At 35.9% G+C, this 22,561-nt stretch overlaps 2 protein-coding genes and 1 pseudogene across 4 annotated transcripts in view; 1 reads left to right on the top strand and 2 right to left on the bottom strand.

Moving 5' to 3' along the window:
• Window positions 1-9,226, bottom strand: part of IKZF3 (IKAROS family zinc finger 3) — a 132,494-nt gene extending 123,268 nt beyond the window's left edge. For both annotated transcript variants that reach the window (XM_077164510.1, XM_077164512.1), the window contains exon 1: window positions 9,043-9,226. In XM_077164510.1, the coding sequence (XP_077020625.1) occupies window positions 9,043-9,049 (7 nt within the window). In that variant the 5' untranslated portion in view covers window positions 9,050-9,226. The remainder of the gene's footprint in view (window positions 1-9,042) is intronic.
• Window positions 9,227-13,368: 4,142 nt separating this feature from the next.
• On the top strand, window positions 13,369-22,561 carry ZPBP2 (zona pellucida binding protein 2). Of its 2 annotated transcripts, XM_077164508.1 has the most exons (8): window positions 13,369-13,613; window positions 13,754-13,819; window positions 14,960-15,085; window positions 15,833-15,994; window positions 16,771-16,989; window positions 17,539-17,621; window positions 21,441-21,621; window positions 22,207-22,561. In XM_077164508.1, the coding sequence occupies exons 1-8, from the start codon at window positions 13,562-13,564 to the stop codon at window positions 22,299-22,301; spliced, it is 984 nt and encodes a 327-aa protein (XP_077020623.1). In that variant the 5' UTR covers window positions 13,369-13,561; the 3' UTR covers window positions 22,302-22,561. The 2 variants fall into 2 exon arrangements, with proteins under 2 accessions (XP_077020623.1, XP_077020624.1); XM_077164509.1 differs by lacking the exon at window positions 13,754-13,819.
• On the bottom strand, window positions 19,509-20,863 carry LOC143687496 (transcription factor Dp-1 pseudogene; annotated as a pseudogene).

Below are 22,561 nucleotides of genomic sequence, written 5' to 3'. Positions count from 1 at the left end.
AGAATAACAACAACATTAGAGAACAATGGTTACTACTGGAAAGTTGTTTTTGTTTTCATTTTTTTAAATATTTTTATTGTAAGCAACATACAAACATTCTTGATATACAAAGTCTTTTTTTTTTTTTTTTAAGTTTTATATTAAGGTCACATTGTGGAGCATCTTCAATATCCAGGTAAGAAATACTTAAAATGGTTTCTGAGTAGGGAACCTGATATTTTACGAAGATTATTCTGGCAGCAATCGTCAAAATTGACTGAAAGAGGCAAGTGTAGATATAGGGTTACCAGAAAGCAGGTAATGGTCCGAATCGGTATAAAAATGTGTTCTATAGAACTCCAGGGTTCTAGATAGCCGCTACAGGTACTAATCTGTAGCAGAGAAAAGAACGGGCCAATAGGCCTAGCAGTGGCAGTAGTCTCTTGCTCCATATCCCCTTACAACGAGAACATCACACTTGCATCTGTCTCACAAAACATTTTGGTATAAAAGCATATTCCATTGCTAAAAATGAGTTTGTCTTGCTTTTGGTGTCTCATCCTAATTCTGACTAGAAAATAATTCTTGTTAGCAGACTGAGACTGATAGTGGAATACCTCAAGGTCTTCACTTCATCAAGTATCACTGTATAGAGCAAATGCTGCAAGAATGATAAGTATCTATATGAAGTCTAAATATCACTTGTTTAATCATTATTTGTCTATTGTAGAAATACATCTCCCTCCCCAAAAGATTACCTTTAAAGTTTTTCCGGTTAAGTTTGGGCTAACGAGGATAACATTAGGCCGTTGATGTTTGCAGCAGCTATTTGCCGAGTGTTTTGAGACTCTTCCAATTCCTTGTATTGAGATGTGCATGCTGTGCTCTTGGCTAGGCTCACTTAGAAGTTATGGACTTGTCTGTGTGCACTGGTCTCCCAGTCTCACTAATCCAAATTTGAGCCCGGAGATTTTTATACATTATCCCATTTGATCTTTACAAAAGTCAATAACATTTACATATTCCTATACATTATATTTCTTTAAGGTCACTCATAAAAGGTCAAAATAGCAGGTTACCTTCATAAATGCCAAGTGTCTTTTTATGCTGACTTCTTGTTTCCCAAACAAGTTCATAATTTTATTTTTAGAATGCATTAAAAATGTAAAGAATTGGTGTCTCATGCTAATTCTTTTATCTACTCACAAAAATATTCCTGTTAATTCTGAGGAATTTTGTTTGTATGATGGGAAGCAGACTGTATTCATTAGGATGGTCCATAAACTCTTTTGTTCTGATTTTTGTGGCTGAAAGGATTCGCAAACCAGAATAGGTAAACAGCAGGTGGTTTACACCATTGTGAATAATTTCTCTACCTGGCACCCTAGTATGCACTGACATGACTGTTTTAGACTATTTCTTGTAGGACAATAGGCCATCTCTTTCTCAAGATTTGAATAGCATTGCATAACATCCACAGCACCAAAATGGAGTAAGGGAACGCTGCACTACCAAGGAAGTTGTTTAACCCATGGGACCATGGCATTAATTTCAGAAAGGCATAATATCTACAGAATTTGCTCTTAGACAATACTAGCTCCCAGACACTATTTAGTTGGAAAGCATCTGACTTTATATCAGCTCTTTAACATTTTTTAGAGACAGCCCGTTGTTTTCAAATGAAGGTTAAAAGGATTATCAAATACCAAACAGATAAAAGGGATATCTTATTAGTATACAATTATAATGTGCTCAAGCACACAAAAATCACTAAAAAGTGAATCACCAATCAAAACCATTCCTGTCAACCCTAAAGAGCACGTAGGACTCTATCTGAGATTCTACAAGGTTTCACACACTAAAATTACTTTCCAGAAACCTGTAACCTCTACATGGGTTCCTAGGTCAGATAAGTCCTGAAACACAGAGGGGCCAGCCTCTCCAAGAACATCAACTAGTTCCCTCCCCCTATCCCATACTATCAACACCCCTTTTCAACATGAAAAAGTTACCCAAAGAGCCCTAAAGATTAGGAGAAGGATCAAAGGAGAAGGAAGAGTTATAACAGAAAAGGTAGGATTTAACAAATGTCTATGACTGCTGTATCATCATACTGATATTTCTTTTAGTCTCCAGTATCTTGGAGCAATCAGAAGGGAAAAAACTAAAATTATGGAACTGTAACCCATACCAAACTCTGAATTCTGTTCTATAGCTACTTATAACAATGTATTTTGAAATTCATTGCTTTTTTTTTGTATATATGTTCTACTTCACATAAAAATTTTTTTAAAGTCAACCAGTGAGAACAATTAGGCTGTTCTATTGAATGAGAAACAAAAATCTAGAGTTACAGATGAAAATTGCAGCCTTATATCAGTCTCAAATTATTTCTGGGTTTTGTCTTGTTTGCCAATAGGGAAAAAGGTTGAAGATGCATACATATAACAAACCATTATCACTCACAAGTGCTTCACAGATCACTTTATCATTTTGGAATAGTTTTAAGTAAATTATTCCCAGGAACTTGAAAGAGGATGGTACGTAATCTTCGTTAGACTATGTAACAATTCTTCACTTTTAAATTCTGAATATAAAAATCAGACCAGAAGTACCCTGACTTACGATAAGTATTTAGAAAATCTGTAACATATGATCATGACATAGCATGTTATATATTCTTGTTAGTGAGCAACTGAATATTAAAACATGATAAAAAACATGGTGTCTAAGTGCCTGAGCCTTTATAGGTAACGAGAGATGTGGTGATATCCTTACTTAAATAATTTTATATGAGCAAATATGCACAGGAATAGAAAAGACTAACACAGAATGACAATCTTCTTATATAATGTCATATTTATAAAATTTTAGCATTTACAGAGAGTTGGCAAAGAAAGTCTTATTTTGAGGTTGAAGCTTAAATTTATACATTGACGACCTACTATATATAAAATTTGGTATATGATTAACCTGAAAACAAAATGAAATTTTTAATCATGAATACTTGAAGCGCATCTGTGGAACTGTCCACACTGTATACATGCTCAACTATTAATGAGCAACAGAGTTTGAGGTCAAGTGATTTTAAAGATAGATGATGGCAAAAATGATTCATTGTTAAATATTATAAAAATTAGTTACTTCTAATTTTCAGACTGGAGCGATTGTTCATCAGCTATGATGTAGCTCTGCATCTATTAAAAATGTTTTTAGGTTGATAAGAGTGACTTTTTTTCATAGCCATACAATCTATATACCTAATATTTCAGGAAATTGTTCTGATGTACCAAATATTCTGATAACAATTAATGGTCTCTCAAATAGAAATTACTTCAGAAAGGAACTGATATTGCTGTGATAAGGAACTCTAAGTGAAACTCATTATGCTCAACAACTAGAAGAATAAAAAAATTGGTTGAGCTTTTTCTATTTAATCAACTCTCTATACTTTGATTTACAATCTGACATGTCTTCCAGATTGAGAAAGACTGGGAAACTCCAGGGGCCACGTGCCCTGGCCCCGGCCATATCTGCAAACACCTGAACCATCCCAGAGGTTGGGGTAATGCTGGTGGCACACATCATCCAGTTTACTCTGGAAAGGCTGGTATGTGACATTAATACATGAAGAAGAACCCAAGCTTCTGTCCAACTGTCAACCCTGAAAAATTATGGACCTGGGTAAATGCTGCTAAAAACAAGACTGGAGCTGCTCCCATCACTGATATGATGCGATGAGGTGCAATCAGGCTACTACAAAATCCTGGCGAAGGGAAAGCTCCCAAAGCAGCTTGTCGTTGTGAAGGCCAGATTCTTCAGCAGACGAGCTGAGGAGACCATGAAGGGTGTTGGGGGAGCCTGTGTCCTGGTAGCTTGAAACCATATGAAGTGAGGTTCATTTAATGCTAACAAATGCTTTTTAAAAATGGTAATAATAATAATAATTAGTTGTGAAAAAAATGGTTTATTGTAGAAATTGCAGTGCTTCACTGAAATAAAGAATGTAACACATTCTTTAAACAATTCCAAGCTTAGAAGGCACTATTAGTTTGTCCTGAGAAGAGCCAATTTTGGATTAGAAAAGATAATATCCAACCACAGTATTTTCATAATTTTTTAAAAAATTCATATAACCAACACTCTAATCTCATCCACCAAATCTTTACCAGCATATCTGACAAATTAGTAAAATTAACCAGTTTCAATATCACTATTTTCCTTCCTCTCCTTACCATAATAGCTGAATAAATCAGCAAATGCTAAAACACACAGTCAATTCACTTATTAGTGTAGTCAATAATAACTTTGGAACTTGATAGTCTAGAAGGGGCTACAAGTTTATGAACAACCCAAAATAAGTAAGAAATCTAGTTAAATTATCTTTAGATAAGTACAAGTTAAGAGTAGAAAATTTGGCTTTGTATTGTCTCATTAACAATATTATTGAAATGTTTCTATTTATCTTTTTTTTTAAAGCTTCCTTTATAAACCCACAAATAATCTGAGATCTAAAGTATACATTTCATATATTTTGGACATATTAAGAGTTCAATCTTATGGTGCTTCTTGCCCAAACTTTTTCAATAGAAAAAGGCAGGTTCCAGGGTTTCAATAAAGAAAACTTTCATTTCTAAGAACATCCATTAATAACTGTGAATTTGTGATATGCTGCCAACTCCATTTATATAAAATGTCAGGAAGTAACGGATTTTGAATTAATGATGAGTATTGTTCCATAAATGTACTTTATTCTGTTCGATATCAACTATTAAATACTTAGCTTTTTTATACTTCCTAGATGAGATACATAAATATAGTATCAACTCCTATCATTTTGATTTACTATACTCCCCTTTAGACACTAGGAACTTTAATTTTCGAAGCAAAGAGGAGATTTCAATTCAGGCTAGAAAAACTATCTCATTCAGAATCACAGTAGATAAAAATAATGAGAGTTTCTAATAATTAAGTTATACATATGTCAATTTTCAAATTGATCTACATATAATATAAATTATACTGATTGTTTTATAATTGTATCTTTTCTTAATGATTCAAGAGGCCTTAGAGTCATCCTTATGATTTCTAATTATTATAAATCCACTATTTAATGGAGAATTGTATTTAATAAAGTTCAGATAGTAGAATGATTGCTACATCCATGTGATATTTAGGGTCTCTCTTCATGATAAGTAAAGAATCCTCAGCACACATAGAAAAAAGCCTTTATTGAGCACTTACTACAGGCAAGCTTCTGTTTTATTTAGTTCTTCTCATACATAGCTTAGAAATACAGCTTGAATCAGGAGCCAATGAACATTGGGAGCCTGTCTGATAAAAGATGTATCATTGATCATTAAAAATACATTTACATTTACATATAATAACAAGTTTATAACGATGTATTCAAAGAGTATTACTAGAAAGTTTATGTTAATTTTACCTATATAATACTGTTTGGGAAGGCAAGGTTTTCCTCATAATTTAATCCATATTGTAATGGACTAATGTGTGATCCTGAAATCTGCTGATATAAAGATAATAGAGAAGAACTTGGCTTTAAGTGATAGTCTGGCCAAAACGGCTAATAACATTTCTGTTTTCTATGCTTTCTTTTTCAATTACCCCCATGTAAGTGCCTGAGAAAATTACTGAGTTCTAGCAAAGACTCACTAGCATCAATCTTTACTTAGAAAATTATTTAAATAAAATTAATCCTGATAAATATAATGATAATTATATTCAGGACTATTTTCTTGATTGAGTGTAACAGACTCTGAGGGCCCTCTGTGAACCAGGAACTGCTCCTGACACTAAGGATGCAAAGACATAGTCTCGGCCCTCCAGAAGCTTATAGAACAGTGGGAGAGATAAATACATACATCAACAAATAACTACAATTCAATATGGCAGAAGTATGTACAGAAAGGAGAAGCTCTTGACCTAGGTGGAGGGGGTGATATCAGGACCACCAGAAGGCCCCCGGAGAGCAGGGGGATCACCTGCAGGGCCTTCGTGGTGATGACGCCTGAGCACAATCTGGGCAGACAAGTAGGCAGAACCAGGTACAGAATGAGGTGGAAATTTTAGCAGGGACATGGAAGCGTGAAACAGCATACTGGATTATAGAAGGAACAAAAAGGAATTTCTAAAACAATGTTTTATCAGGACTCCATGACTTTTCTGTGTCTTTTCGTTCCTTGGTATTCCTTTCCATTTCGACCTCCATTATAGAGAGCTAGTCAACTCCACCATCTGGAGGCTGCATCTCCGTTAACCTTAACCATCCAGAGCATAGTGAGGGACCTAGAAATAAAAAATGGCCACCACAAAAGCCATGCGGTGAGAAGCAGAAGCTGACGTTAAGGGGACAGTACTACTGCAGGGACGTTCAGCTCTACACCATTCAAAACTACCTGTCAGAATGCATTATAGAACAATACATTACCTGATGGTTTTATTCTAGAACAATACATTACCTGATGGTAAGAATAATAACCCAGAGTCAACAAGATAAAGTTCCCTCTTGTGTACCTTCTTAATATCAGGCTCCAGGGTTGCAATAAAGAATAAATACACTTGGAAAGATCTCCACCCGATATTATTAAAATAAAAAGCGTTTACATTAAATGAGAAACCTGCGATTAACTTGTGAAATTCATATATGTGAACCATTTCACTTCTCTCCCATACCAGACAAGGGAGATTAGAGTATAAATAATAAACTTTATCAACACATAAAGAATCTTTGGGAAGAAAATATTTAGGGTCACAGATTGAGAAAAAAAGATTGTAGCTTCTGATTTTTATGTATTAACTCTTTCACTTTTTACAAGATGAGATTTCTATCTCAAATGCCTATTTCATCAGGCATTTTCTCACATAGAAAGTCTCAACAAATGTCTGTTAATAAATGAAATGATGAATGAGTGAAACAAATGACTTTATATGTTGAAGGAATGACTGACTATACAGTCTTACTTGTTACAATAAACTACAACATATTAATTTGACCCCCAAATTAGGCAGAAAGTAAAAATATTCCATAAGGTAGTCTACTTTCTCGTATCGCCAGAGGAGGTACACTATAGGTCAAATTCCTACTTGCACTATATTAAGACCAAAATAGCTAGATAATATAAAAATACTTTTTTAAAACATTACAGACATGAGCTACATTGATCAATTTTGGGTGGCTATAATGAACTAAATGTTTTACTACATAAAATACTCTGTCCCAAAGACTGACATAGAATAACTGAACTCACATCATTAACCTTTTATTTTAAAATTTAAGTTATGTAGTATTCGTTAATTTTTGGAATTTTTTGCACTAAGCACACTATATACAACCTATCTCTATGGACCTATGAATTTAATTTACATTCTATCTCTTTTTCCATTTATAAAATCTGTACAATCTGATCAAGGAGTCTTCATCCAGGCTTATCTAAGTCTCTGTTAGGAGAGTAGAATCCAAAATTATGTCATCTAGTTAATAATTTCTTTTTTCATATTAAATAAATGAATTCAATAGTCAACATTTACAGGGAAACATTCTTGTTTCCATGGAATTACATGATTCTATACATTATTCTTGGGAATGGACATGGTTAAGATTAGGAAAATAGTGATGGAGTATTGCTTTATAACTTTACAAACACAAATTCATCAGTTAATATGTAACAAAGTATGAAAGTTTTTAAAAAATTATTTCTTTTATAGTAATAAGCAACATAGCCCTTTTTCTCATTCTTAGCCAATGAAATGCTCAGATGTTAAAAATTACATTTCAGAAACCATTTTCTAATGTTCAAAGTACAAATTTCTTAGTTATATTTTACCTGATAATTTAAAAAAATTAAAAGCATAAAAAAGTTTCATGCAAGAAAACCCCTGAAGCATTATAAATAAGTTTCTATTTAACAATAGAAGGTTCACTGATTTATCATTTCATTTATAAGTTCACTGACTTATTTGGCATTTTACTTACAGAAAAAAGTGTTTACATGGGCCAAGACAGTCAAAAAACTTTGTAAGCATATCTATATTCAAACTGAGGATTTAGGACCACGATGGTCTACTCAATTTTATTGTGAAACAAATTTATCTTGTATCTCAAAATATTTACTCGTATTTTAATAACATACTCTAGAACTAAAGCTGCCAAATATCAAGGTTCATCTTCAACAAGAGATCCTTCAATAATTACGAAAGAAAGAAAACATGATATTTATAATATTTAACAAACCTAATATTTTAACTAGTTGAGTAGGTGCCAGTATCTCATTTATTAATAGAATGAATGCTTTTCTCACAAATCTTCATTTTCTAAATACCACCACCTCCCCCAAGGTGAGATACATCTGCCATTTTCAAAGTTTCAGGAACACTTGTTGAAAAAACTATTGAAAGATCTACAAGAGTGTGAAGTTTTAGTTATCCCAAGGAAATACGTACTTAAAACTTTGAGAAGGATGGCTTTATGACTTTCAAATTTAATTCAAATGAAACTCCATGTGAATCTGACTTTTGCCTCCATTAAAGAAGAATCCTTAGAAGATGGAGTTCCAAGAGAACTGTTAAGTGGCAACCACTTCAAAAATTGAAATCTCCCTTATGACAGCATTTACTCTAAAAATATCGGTCGCCCTTCATTCACAAGTAGTACAGATTAGCCTTAACTCAAATGGACACTGAAGCCACAGACGAAAATAATCTTCCAGATGAATCAATTATTCCACCCTAAATCTGCTACCATTTCGGGACGCCTCTAAGTACTCTTCCTCTGTAGATTTAGGGTTGACTCCTCGTATCTGACAATCCCTATCAAATAACATTTCGGAGAAGTTATCACTTTCCAAAGTTGGGGGGAGGGGGGCAAATGAGAGAGAGATGTGTGAGAAGCGACAAGCTCTGCCCTCTGAAATACCTCATATTTATTTTTGACAAAAGAAATAAATAGAAGCAAAACCGAGATTCGGAAAGAACTCTCTCTGCTCGTTGCACCAGTCGAGCTTTTCAAAGACCCCTTAGAAAAGAAGCGGGCTGGAGGCTCACCTTCCATCTCGCCGCCGGGATGGGCTGGGTTGGGCTGGAGCCGCGCTCTGACGACCCGCCGCTCCACGTGCTCCTGTAGTCGCCCGGACGCCGCGCGCAGCTGGCGGGAGATTCCCGGAGTGGGGACTCCCCGGGATCCGGCCGCCGCGTCCGCGCAGATTTAAAGGGGCAGGAGCCGGCGACCCGCAGGTGCGCGGGGTTAGAGCGGCGCTGCCTGGCGGCGGTTTTAAAGGACGCTCACCGCGGAGCGCCCGAGGTTCCACGCCTCCAGCCTCCTTTTGAATGTCAAACCCTAAAACCCGTTAGTATGGAAACGGCGGATCAGTAAATTGTCTCAAAATGTCTATTTTAATATCTATTTAGAAAATCTCTTTAAAATGTCTATTTTAGAAGGATAATAGATGAGAGAGTAATAATATCTGGGGGTGGGAGTCGATTACTTTCTTGAGAGCTTAAATTTTAAGAAGCTTGAAATTGAGCAAGATCTGGAATTCCTAATTTTTGTCTAGATTCGAGGATGATAGCCATGAATGCAATTAATGGGAAGTCATTGCATTCGAAGTATTATTTCTGTTTTTGTTTTGGTTTGATTTTTTTCCGTCCTCGGGTTTTCATTCCACATGATTAAAGTTCTTCGTCCAAGTTTTCAGAAAGTTCTAAGACAGTTCAAAAGGATTTTGGTACTTTTGTCAACTTTTTCATTTTGGAAAGCAATTCTCTCACTTTTGTTTTCCGTTCTGGGAACTGTTTGGTTTAATCACCACCACTCACAAAATACTACTCACTCTGCTTCCCGTGTTTATTTCCTACTACCCTCCTTCCTTCCAAATAGGATCTGAGACAACTTTAAAAATCCATAAAATAGATCAGAAAAGTTGTAAAGAAAGCAGAGTTAGAGGTGGGGGTGGTAAGATGTAAAATTAACTCAAAGATGTATCAGTTAGCATTTATTTCCAACATCCTCCCGACACTCTATAGAGGTAAAGCACGCATTTGGCTGTACAGAAAACAAAGAGACCACATGACAGTTTTTCAAAAGCAGAACTTTTCTTCATACGGAGGTCTAGAGGACATTGTTCAGATGAATCCTTATAAAGATACCCAGTGTGTTGATATGGACAACATAGGAATGAGTCTCAAAATAAGTCACCGCTACCTTTCTTAGAAAATTATATTGTTAGTAAATGCAAATACATTTGGAGACTTTAGGTTGGGGTTTTGTGCAACAGCAATTCATATTCAGAAGAAACCCACACTTTTGAGCTAAAATATGCATGTTGTAATTTCATTAATTTTAATTCTTTTTGTATGCTGCATGGCGGGGAGCATTCTTTTTCCATGTGAGTATCCCGTTATTGCAGCAACTTTTGTTGAATTTTTTGTTTGTTTTTTCTGTTTGTTTGTTTTGTTTTGGGGAAGTGCATGGGCCGGAATCCAACCTGGGTCTCCCGCGTAAGCAAGTGAAAATTCTACTACTGAACTACCCTTGCACCCCCTAATTTTAATTTATTTCAACTAGGGCCTTTGTATGAGGTCTATATATAGACAGACCTAGATACATATATATTTTAATATATGTTAAATATAAAACTTATTATATATTTATTTTTTGATGAGTGAAAAACTTGCATTGACTTTGTTTTAAGAACACAGCAACACTGTAACATCTCCATAGGTTGTTTGGGTTGGAGTTCTACAGGATATCATTTTCAGAGAAATACTCTAAACACTAGGTGTAATTTTAGTACTGAAAGGGGAAATTTGTTGTTTGTTAGTTTCTAAAAGCAAAAATAGCACATCAAAAGTAGCAGAAGAGGAACTGTAAAATTTCACAGGGATGGTATGAGGATGAATAGTTTTTGGTTATTTGAAAGTTATAAAGAACTTTTATCTTCCGTTATTATATTCTTTATAAATATACTTAAATAACAGTGGAACATGTTAACTTATTATTAAGTATTTCAGACTCCAGAGAGTGATGCCTAAGGAGTAGATAAAAAGTGAAATTTGGTAAAACAGCTGTGCAGATACTTGGTCCTCAAAGAGGTGGAGCCTATCTCCCTCCTCCTAAGTGTGTACTGCACATAGTGACTTCTTTCCAAAGAATACAATATGACAAAGAGGAGGCAAGAGGGTAACTTTACAGAGGAGAAACATGACAAATACTACCTCAGCCAAGTGATCAAGGTAAACAACAACAGCAATAAGTCATATTGATAGTATGTGCCCTTGACATGTGAAGGAGAATGACTTTATGTGGTCTTTCTCACAAAAATCCAGAACCTCAGTCTAATCATGAGGAAAACACCTGATAAATCCTAGTTGAAAAACAGTCTATAAAATACCTGACCAGTACTACCAAAATTGTCAAGATCATTAAAATAAGGAAAATCTGAGAAATTGTCATAGCCAAGAGGAGCCTAAAGAGGTACGATGATGTGGTATCCTGGATGGGATCCAGAAAGAAAAAAAAGACGAAGCAAAAACTAAGGCAATCTGAATAAAGCATAAACTTTAATAAGAATGTATCAATATTGATTCATTAGTAATAAGAAGTATACTTACGTAAGAATCATTACATGTAAGAAGTAACGGGGAAAACTGGGTGTGGGATATAAGGGAACTCTGTACTATCGTTACAATTTTTCTGTAACTATAAAGCTGTTGTAAAATAAAAAGTTTATTTTTAAAAAGTGGATGGGTCAAGGAGTTAATAGAGTGGTATATGGGGAAAATGTACGTATTGCAAGTGATGGACCATAGTTAACATTAATATCTTAATAATCTTTCCTCAACAGTAAAATATACCACACCAATACTATGGGTCAATAATGGGGGGGTGGGGATAGGGGTATGGCATGTTTTGGGTTTTCTTTTTTTTACTTTGTGGAGTAATGAAAATGTTCTAAAATTGATCATGGTCATGTATGCACAGCTATGTGATGATACTAGGAGCCAATGATTATATACATTAGATGGTTTGTATGGTGCATGAATATATCTCAATAAAATTACGTTTTTAAAAGTGGATGGGTAACACAGGATATTTAAAAAAACAATATATACTCATTTGGTCGGGTCTCTGCTCAAAAGATTTGAAGTTTATCACACAAGATTTACAAGGACAGCTTGAATATAATAACTAATAACTAGGAAGCAAATGAAAGACACTGTGGATTTATAACATACTTTGAGTAAAATTGGAGTGACAAGCTCCTAAGAATCGAAGATATTGCCTAAAGTTGTTTTCAGAATTATTACTTTAAGAAGGGAACAGTTGAGACTAAACCATGAATCCAGACACGGTAACCGACTATGGGTGGATCTGACTCACTGAATCACGGTTTAATGCTTATGCCATATAAGTAAAATTAACAGTGACTAAAAACGAAATCACTGACAAAGGCTGCTCCTGGACCATCTGAGATAGTCCAAGTACTGACTCGGCTCAAAGGAAATAAAACTGAAAACCCTTGATCTCACTCAAAATATCATTCCGCACCCTGTCTGAACTGTAGACTCTCTACCTGCCAACCTACTTAAAACCACAACTGAGGGTGTCCTTTGCTAAGATATTGTCAATACATTGGGTGTTTCAGGCCACCAACTAGGAGTCAAGAAGCAACCACGAAAGACACAAGGAATGATCTGTTTTGGAAGTCTCTGATCTTGACTACTCATCCATCTCCACTGGAAAAGATGATCCGGGGCTCTTCCTTTTCGACGGAGCCCATTTTTTTTTCCCAAACAAGCGTCCTTCACAACCCTAGATGAATCTGTATGGGGATCTCTCAACATCTTCTCATACTTGAAGTTGAAAATGAAGATTAAATATTCCTCTAGAGTAGGAAGGCCAAGAGGCGCCTTATAGTGTTTCTTCAGGTTCTCGGTTTTGTGGTTAGAAGAACGCAGTTAGGAAAAAAAAAATGGATGTGAGAGTTTGAAAATTATCAGGCACACGGTTTCACAAAGTTCATGAGGAGAAAGGCATAGGAAATTCCTACGCAGGCCTCTCTGCTTCACTAGGAAATTATCACAAGCTTCTCCTCATGTAATAGCATCCCCCAGCCGCCCTTCCTCACCGCCGTACTTGGGACCCAGGGTGGTCCTTCCGTCCCTAAACTAGGGAAGTCCCCGAAACGCAAAGCTTGGGGTTCACTGCTATACTCTTTTCTTCTCCCAAGGCGGTTCAGAGAACATCAAAAAACCGCACTAGGCGCGAGGCGCGAAGCTTCTGCTCCACGACGGCGTCTGCATAGCGTGAGGGGGCGGGGCTCTCGCCTCCCGCTCGCTCTAGCCCCGCCCCCGCGCGTGGGACCTCGCCGACCCGCGCGAGAGCCTTTGGAGCACGCACGCGCGCTAGGGCGCGTCAGCTCCCGCGGTAGCCACGGACCGGTAGGGGAGCTAATGCTGGCGGTTTGCTCAGCTCGGTAGAGGAGCGATGGGGAGGCGTTGGGCCGGCGCGGAGGTAGGAAGGCACCCATCCCTCGACGACTTCCGCGACGCTATCCCCTGAGCCATGATGCGAGCGTGGGTCCTACTCTCCGTGGTGCTCTGGTACCTCACAAGAGGTGGGGCTCCTCCCGCCTGGCCCCCAGGCCTCTCCCATCCTCCGAGGTTCCCTTGCCTCCTCCGCTTCGCCCTGCCCTGCCCCACTCTGAGCCCTGGCGCTTTTTATGCCTAAAAAGTCAGTGGTTTCTTTCCTCCGCAGTTGGATGGCAGCGTTCTGCCTTACACAATAAGAAGGGCTTCATTTATGGCACGCAAGGACGACCAGGTAATAAGAACCTCCACACACTCAGAACTAATTAATCAGAAGGGTCCCGGGTGCCGTGGATCTGCGAAGTTTCTTCCCGCAGAGGAAGAGAGAGCGAACATTTATTGAGTACCTATTGTGTACTTGACAGTTAGCGAAGGTTGCTTCATTTCATCCTTACAGCGACCCTGCGCCTTTGGTGTGTCACTTGGATTAAGGCCGATAGGATTCAAAGCACATCTCTGGTGCCGCGTCACTTCCAGCTGTCTCTGCTGCCTTGCAGCCTGCAAGGCCCAAGTTCAACAGGGCTGGGAGTTTCTGCTGGGAGCGATCTTATCCCTCCCCTTATCAACTAGATGAACTCCTACTCATGCTTTAAAGCTCAGTTCAAAAGTCGTTTGTCACTTTGGTGAAGCTTTCCAACACTCCCCAAGAAGAACTAGCCACTCACTTGTACTCCTAGATAACTTTGAGCCAGTTGGAAGCGTTTGTCATGCTTGATATCTCTCCATGTTCGATTCCCCCACTAGATTGTAGGATGACATATTCTATATAGCTCAGAAACTGGCATTTGGTAGGCTTTGCAATGAATATTTCGTGAGACTTCAGTGATTCCAAGCATGCTGTTCCTGTTTCCACTAAATCCAAAACAGAATAGGTAGTAGATGCAGAAAATGATCAAAATCGTTGTAGTATGCCCCCACATAGGCTAAATTATTGTTTTGGACAGAGGAAATTTATAGTTAAATATCAAGTTTCCCTTAGGGATGACAGTGATCACCTTTAAAATAGTTTTGCAACCAATCAGCTCAAGTCCTTTACTTGAACTTCTTAAATTGATTCCACTAGCTCTTCAAAATTCAAATGAGTTCTGAATCTGTACATTAAAACGAACATCTCAGTGTTTCATGTTTCATTTTATAAAAAAATCACAGCAAAAATGAAAATACCATATTCTGTTGGAGTTTGGGATTGTAGAAACTTTCTATGGGAAGCAAAAAAAAATTTTAGACTATCATTCTAAATGTTATAATGACATAGCTGATTTTTTAAATAGTGAAATTCGAAGAACTAATCAGTATCTTTGGGACAAAATGATAGGAAATGTATTTTCTGATTTAATTTTGCTATATAATGTAGTTATACATTATTTTGTCACAGTGAAAATATATGTAAAATTACGTGAAGATAGCCCAATCCTTGCCTGTATGGATTTTAAACGTGCTACGAAAGAAACAGTGGACCCCACCTATTTATGGATTGGGCCTAATGAAAAAACATTAACAGGTAAATTACTTGATTTTTGATATGTTTATTTTTAATGATGTAAACTTTTATTTAGAAAAGCACTGCAGGGCCACAGTGGCTCAGCAGGCAGGAATGCTTGCCTGAGATGCCAGAGGATCCAGGTTTGATTCCCGGTGCCTGCCCATGTAAAAAAAAAGAAAAGCACTGCATCTCTCATTGGAAGAAGTAAATTGGAATTTAACTTCAGTTAAAATTACCTTTGGTATCCTTTGCTCCGTACTTGGACAAATCATGTTACTTTTTCGTCTCTTATTTTCTTCTTCTGTAAAATTTTTATAGGTAATTTTTTTTGTAGATAATTTTTATACCCTGCTTCCCAGAGCTGTATCAGTTCAGAAGTTTTTAGGAAATCTAAAATTCATCCTCATAGCACCTGTAACAGGAGATAATGTGTCTTGAAATGTCAGCATCATTAGTTAATTTTTGTTTTATGTGAAGAAATTGATCAGTGCTACAGGGCAGTGCAGTCCCATTTACTTAATTACTGGCATAAACCAACCAAAACTCAATGCCAGGAAGTGAACCAAAGAAAACCAAAATTTATTTCAGAACAGTACTTATTTTGTGTGGTTTTCCATAGAGTAATATTACAGAATTAAGATTTTGTTGCATTCTTGAAGTTAAAAAGCCCATTAATTTCTTTATATTTTTGTGTTGTAACCCCAATTTCCTAAATAATGTTTGAATCAGTATGTATTAAATAATAAGTTTACTATTTCTGTTTAGGAAACGAGCGAATAAATATAACTAACACAGGAAAGCTGATAGTGAAAGATTTTCTAGAGCCTTTGTCTGGACTTTACACATGTACTCTTTCTTATAAGACTGTCAAAGCAGAAACTCAAGAAGAAAAGACAGAAAAGAGGAGATATGACTTTCTGCTCTTTGGTAAGAAATAGATACATTTTAATTGGAGCATTTAGTTTGCATCAGAATTTGTGTTTGGTTTCTTCATGTAGCAAAAACTAGCCTGTTACATATAATCATTATGACTTATGGAGTATTTTAGATGTATTTGACCAGGCAAACTCTTAATTTGACATTAAGATAGTATATCTTAAATACTCCTTTTCATCTCACCACTTCCCACTGTCTGTTTATGCAGACACATCTACTTTATCATAGTTTTGCCAGGTAATTTAAAACTTGATGTTTAATAGGCCCTGTTTAATTCTATAAAAGCAAAGTAATGGGACAGTGTTATGGTGGCTCCGTGAAGAATTCTCACTTGCCATTCCAGAGACCTCACCTGCCATGCCAGAATCGAACATGGGTTCGATTCCCAGTGCCTGCCCATGGGGGAAAAAAAAGGCAAATTAATGATCCTTTTCCTTGGACTATGTTAACAGCAGATTTCTGTACATTAAAGGGCCTCCAGCTTATTTTTTTCTTAACACAGTTAACTTAAATATAGCCAACCTAAAGAAGCCATTTTGCCTCTTGTGCTAAGTACATGATGTATCAGGTGAAAATATTTTTTCATTAAAGTTACGGATTTAATATATTTGTATGAGGAGTGCCTGGAAAAACATTGTATTATGTAAGTAACATTTCTGTGCTGATTTGCAAGATTGATGGGATTTAATATTACATATTACTTGAAAGTTATTTGGTAGAAGAAATTATCCTAGGCACTATTGTTTTTATCCTCATCTCTTTTTCAGCCTATCGGGAACCTGATTATTCATATCAGATGGCTGTACGTTTTACCACCAAATCTTGTATAGGAAAATATAATGACCTGCTCTTTAGAGTGCTGAAGAAGATCTTGGATAATTTAATCTCTGACTTGGCATGCCACATCATAGAACCATCATATAAATGCCATATTGTTAAAATTCCAAAACATGGCCTCATACATGAGCTATTTATAGCCTTTCAAGGTAAAAACTATTTTTAACATTTCTTTAATTTTATAAGTAGTTTCAGCCTAAACCGTAACAGATTGCAGTATTAATTACTGCATTAATATGAGACATTTTAAATGTAGACCTTAAATGTTTGTTGAACAGTAAAGTATATTGTTGGTCTTAGCCTAGTTATGATTTTAAAAGTTAGCACAGTAATTATTTACCTCCAAATACGATACATCGTTGCTTATCTTTTAGAAATAAACACTTTTTAGAATATAGCATTTACCTATTCAGCTAGTGTTTTATTTACAACTTCTAGAATTTTAAGTTGCATTTTTGAGAATGTGAAAAAACGAAACCAAATTTATTTCTATTCATTTTAAAGCCTTGTAGTTACATCCATTAGCCCCCAGATGGAGTGAAATCATAATGTACAAAAGATTCAAATTGTGTACCTTACTTTATTACTAGGATTAAACAGATCAATATACATAACTGAATTTGAATTTGGAGCGCCCTTGAATTGGCACTTTTTAGAATCCTTTTGTGAACCTGTTATTTTTTTTTTTTCCTCTCCAGTTAATCCTTTTGCATCAGGATGGAAAGCTGGTTGCAATAATTCTGTTGACTGTGAAGATGTCACTAATCGTAATATCCTCCAGGTGAGAATTTCATTGTAAGGGGAAAGTATTTGAATACTTGTAATTGCTCAGTAAAGTGATTTTTAAACTTTTGTAAATAATGAACTCCCGAGTTATCTGCATATGATATAGGCACATTGTAAATAATTGAGTTTATTAATTAAAAACTTCCTTCAAAAATCTATTTCTCAAAGTTGTGACTATTTATCAATAATAAAGACATTTCTAAACAAGTAGATTTAAATTGATCCTTAAAATACAAAGGATTATTGATTTTTGACTTTAGTTTTTTAAACCGAGTTAGTGAGATTCTTGGCTGTTTCAAAATGTGTTATCTTGTAATAGTACATCTGGAATATTATATATTCTCCCAGGTTAATATTATATATTTTATCTTTGACAGAAGGATAGGTCTCTAAGCTTTGTTCCTCAACTGGTGATTAAACAGCAGTTTGAAAAACCTCAGTCTTGTCATTCTAAATTAAACCAGTGGTTCTTCCAAAATTGTATCTGAACTGGTCATGATAGTTTCTTTCTCTGTCATACTCAGAGGCTAAGGATGAAATCTGAAAAATTATTTCATTCTTATGGTCTGAAATAGGTTCCTGAGCCCATACGCTTTTTTTTTTTTAAATGTCCCTGCAGATTTTATTAATAAAAACTAACAGTGCCAAGTTAAACAAGTTAAACAATTAAAGTCTCTTTATATTCATAAAATATTACAGAAAAGTTTGTGTTTCAATAAAAAGATTATTGTTTTAGAACAGGCAGCTAACAGCAACTGTGCAGTTAATTGTTTTGTGAATAAATTTTAAAAGAGACTACTGCCTGCCCTGAAATTCCTTTTTCTCTTTATAAAAAAAGAACTATTAAAAATGATTGACATGGCGGGCCGCGGTGGCTCAGCGGGCAAGAGTGCTTGCCTGCCATGCCGGAGGACCCCGGTTCGATTCCCGGCCCCAGCCCATGTAAAAAACAAACAAACAAAATATAATAAAAAATAAGAAAATGTTTAAAGATGTTTCCCTTTCTTCCTCCCTTCCTTCCTTCTATCCTTCCTTCCTTCCTTCATAAAAAAAAAAAAAAAAAAAAAAAAAAAAAATGATTGACAAATTTTGAATTTAAAAACTTGTTAAAACATTCCCTATATTTAATTTCAACTTTATTATAGATTAGAGGAAGATGCTTATGAAACAAATACAACATTTGTTTCAGTACCTGTCTTTAAATGATAGACTTATAAGTATGTAAACAACTATATAATAAAAAGTTTCCAAACGTTGCCTCTAAGAAATCAGACAAATTTTGCCATAAGCAATAAATCATTCCAAGCCTTCAAGATAGTTTATATAGCTGCACCAGCATGGCAATAAACTTTTACCAAACAAACAAAAACAAACAAACAAACAAAAACTTTTGTAATTTGTCTGCTGCAAAATAGAGGGAAAAAAAGTATAAGCTTGATGGAATCACAAGAGTTAATATAATTTCAGGGAAAATAAAGGCATAATAAAATTTATGGCGCTTTGATGTTTAAAAAAATAAAGCTTTGCTATTTTGCTTGGTTCTTTGGACACTGCATGATTTAACAAAATAAAAACTTGCTATGTAATCTTGCTATCCATCGGTTAGTGGCACCATTCAAGACACACTGCAAATAAATGGCTGTTCAGTGTACCATTTTCCACAAAAGAATAGCATTTTATTTTCATTGATGTGGATGAAGTACAATTTCTTTAGCAAACTCAGCAAGAATTGTTAAGGGGGCAAAAATGAACTGTGAATTAAAAATTTTTTTAAAATTAGAAAATGAAAACACAAAATCCTAAGAAGTAAATAAAGGCTCTGCATCAGCACACTGGTGTCCAAACACACATCCACACCACATTTTAAAAAATCCTACGAAAAACCATCTTTGCTTGCTTATTGGAGGTTTGTATCTAAATTCAATAGCTTACCAATATCTTTTGGGGGGTAGGCCAAAAAGAAAAAGAAAAACCCATGTTAAAGAAAAAAAAAGTTTCTCTTCCCTAACCATTTTTTCCTGAAGCTGAATTTGTAGGGGGCGGGGGAGTCTACAAGCCAAGACAATCAGTCTTCATCATCATTTTCATTAAAGTCATCATCATCGTCATCGTCTTCCCCAACATAAGACACGGGCATCTCCACCCTGGAGCCGCTGTACTGAGACCCGCTAGAACTCGTGGCCAATGTCTTGTCTGCACCGTTGGTCAGGTCACTGGCAGAAAACCTTGTGCCATTTGAAGTTGAACCTGATGACGTGACAAATACACCGCTGATTGATCCCTGAGCCATTGCTGTCACATAAAGTTCCAGAGCTTTAGGTACCAAACTTCTTGCCATTTTAAGGTCTTCAGCTGAACAGCTTCCTGATTCCGGTCCACAAGCCATTCCCATTCGCTTTAATACTTCTGTGTCATCGTGGATTTCAAACGTGTTGTCAAAATTAAACAGATACTCAAATTTGTCGTTAGAAGTACTGCAGTCGATCACTGTCTTTTTGCTGGTGTTCATGATGATGAACAGGAGGTGGATGACAGAGTTGGAGGGCGGTGGCCGGCTGGCTTGCTGCTCTGCTTGGCGGTTTCTCTGCACCAAATTCTTGAAAGCAGTTTGCTGTAGAATAAGTTCTTGAAGTTGAAACTGTTTCTGTTTTATTCTTTCAAGTCTTCTCTGTCTTTCTACCTCTAAATCCTGACATTCCTGAGCCAAGTTAGTAGGCAGACCAATCCATTTGATTTCCTTCTTTTCCTTGGAGATAATATTCATGGCCATTAAGACATTTAAGGCATCGTAGACTCATTGTCTTATATTCTTCTGGTCATAAGCTGATTCATTTGGTAAAATGTGGTTATCAGCAGCACTGAACTCTGCAACCACCTCATCTGCCACTTCATTGTATGAAGTGGTTCCTTTCCTCTGAACCTTCTCACAAACCTTCATTGAAAAATGCCGCAGACCCTTGCCATTCTTCTCTCCTTTTCTGTTGCGTTTCCACTTGCTGTGCAATGTTGATGTTGGACTTTCCAAAGGTTTTTGGCAAGAGTTGCTTTCCAAGGGTATTTACTGTGGAAGGATGAACAACTACTAATGATACCACACCTTTTCCAGGACTAAGATTCTGGTCTATAAAGACCTTTAGGTTCTCCATTGGCTTCAGTTAGACCAGCATCTTTTGCCATGTTACCAGATCCGTGAAATCAATTCTATAAGTGTTCACCCTCCAGAGAAGAAACAATGATTTTTCTGAAGAGCAACTTCCTTCCCCGGCTGCGCCCCGCCCCCCACCAGCGAATGGCGGCAGTGAGCCCTAAAGCCCACCACCAACTGCAGCGGCTACCCCTGAGCCCATACTCTTTATGCTGTACATGGCTTATGGAAAGGGTTCAATTATATTAGTTACTGTTAAACTCTATGCTTAAAAGATAAAACAAAGTTTACATAATTCATTTGTAATGTTAATTAGGGAAAAGTCTAGGTTTCCATTTTGCTTGGCTCTTTTTTCTTGATTATCATATGGAATTAGAAATAATAAACTGCTGAGTTATCTGCATATGGAATAGGCACATTGTAAATAATTGAAGGCAGGTTTTTTTAAAAAATCTCAATTTTTCTTAACTGTTGTGCATGTGAATTGGCAGTAGTTGATATAGTCAAAGCTAGGCTTATTTTAGTATTTATTAATAAATAACATTTCAGGAATTTATCTGTTTTAATGAAAGTCATGCTTATACTGAGCTTCATTGCCTCTGATACAAGAGGACAATTTTTTTTCACAGTTTAGTAATTGTACTTCCCTCTGGTGTTTTTAAATTTTAGGCAAGAGATCGGATAGAAGAATTTTTTCGAAGCCAAGCACATATTTTCTACAATGACTTTAATAAAACTGCACCAGCTATGCATTTTGTAGATCACAGTTTTCAGGTAGCACGTTTGGATAGCTGTCGTCCAGGCTTTGGAAAAAATGAAGCTATGCACAGTAATTGTGCTAGCTGTTGCGGTAATTATAAAATATAAATATCTAAATATTTAAGTGATAGAATCAGAAGACTAGATGAGTTATTCACTTAGGATAATTGAATTGACTTTAAAGTGATTCTCTTACAAACAACTATAGTTAGCTGAAGGAAAGTAAAAATTCAAAGTCCAAATGTCTAAACATAAATTGTAATTACATTACATGTATTTCTAGTATAAGTATAATTATCTTAATTTATATTAATTATTCCTAATGTACTCATTTCTATAGTGTTCTGACTTAAGCTATTATGTTGTGAAGGAAAACAGAATGGTCCTACCTAGAAAAAAGAGAATGAAATAAGAACTCGCAAATAGGGCACTGCAGAAGATACTGTAAATTGCTGATACTAAAGTACAAATAGTTAAGATCCTAATTTTCACCTGTCTTTAATAACATCACATTACAAAGCTTAAATCCCAAAAACAGCCTTCATAACTTAATTGGCTGAACATTACTCAATATAACATAGGCATAGAAATAGTATGATACTGAAGGCAGATTTTATACTATTGGTATAAAATGTCTAACAAATTGTAATAATCTACCTTATGTTTTCCTCAACAGTGGTTTGTAGTCCTGGGACTTTTAGTCCCGATGTTGATGTTACTTGTCAGACTTGCATATCTGTCCGTACCTATGGAGCTAAATCTTGCCCATAAACTTCGAACAGAAATCAACAATATGAAGACTAGAGGTGAAAACAGTTACTTGCTCATGGAGGTGGGGGACATAAGACGATTTATTCACATTCCAGAGCATCATAGCTCTATAAATATGACCTATAAGAGCAAAACATTGGCAAACATGCGTTTTAAAAACTTTTAAATGATAGTGGCATTTCTAAGAAGGCATTTAATTCAATATCTCCAGTATACAAAGGAAAGTGTAAGTATTAATAGATTATTTTTAATGAAATATA

Source organism: Tamandua tetradactyla, chromosome 6, assembly GCF_023851605.1.
Source record: "Tamandua tetradactyla isolate mTamTet1 chromosome 6, mTamTet1.pri, whole genome shotgun sequence".
Classification (NCBI taxonomy): Eukaryota; Metazoa; Chordata; class Mammalia; order Pilosa; family Myrmecophagidae; genus Tamandua; species Tamandua tetradactyla.
Note: the sequence above shows the minus strand (reverse complement) of the source record. Positions and strands in the feature narration are given on the sequence as shown.

What these genes read in the sequence shown, in the direction of transcription:
- ZPBP2 (XM_077164508.1), top strand. Translation starts at nt 13,562, where the DNA reads ATGATGCGAGCGTGGGTCCTACTCTCCGTGGTGCTCTGGTACCTCACA. An exon ending in TGGCACGCAAGGACGACCAG is followed by an intron (nt 13,820 to 14,959) that starts GTAATAAGAACC and finishes ATTTTGTCACAG; the next exon opens with TGAAAATATATGTAAAATTA. An exon ending in TAATTGTGCTAGCTGTTGCG is followed by an intron (nt 21,622 to 22,206) that starts GTAATTATAAAA and finishes TTTCCTCAACAG; the next exon opens with TGGTTTGTAGTCCTGGGACT.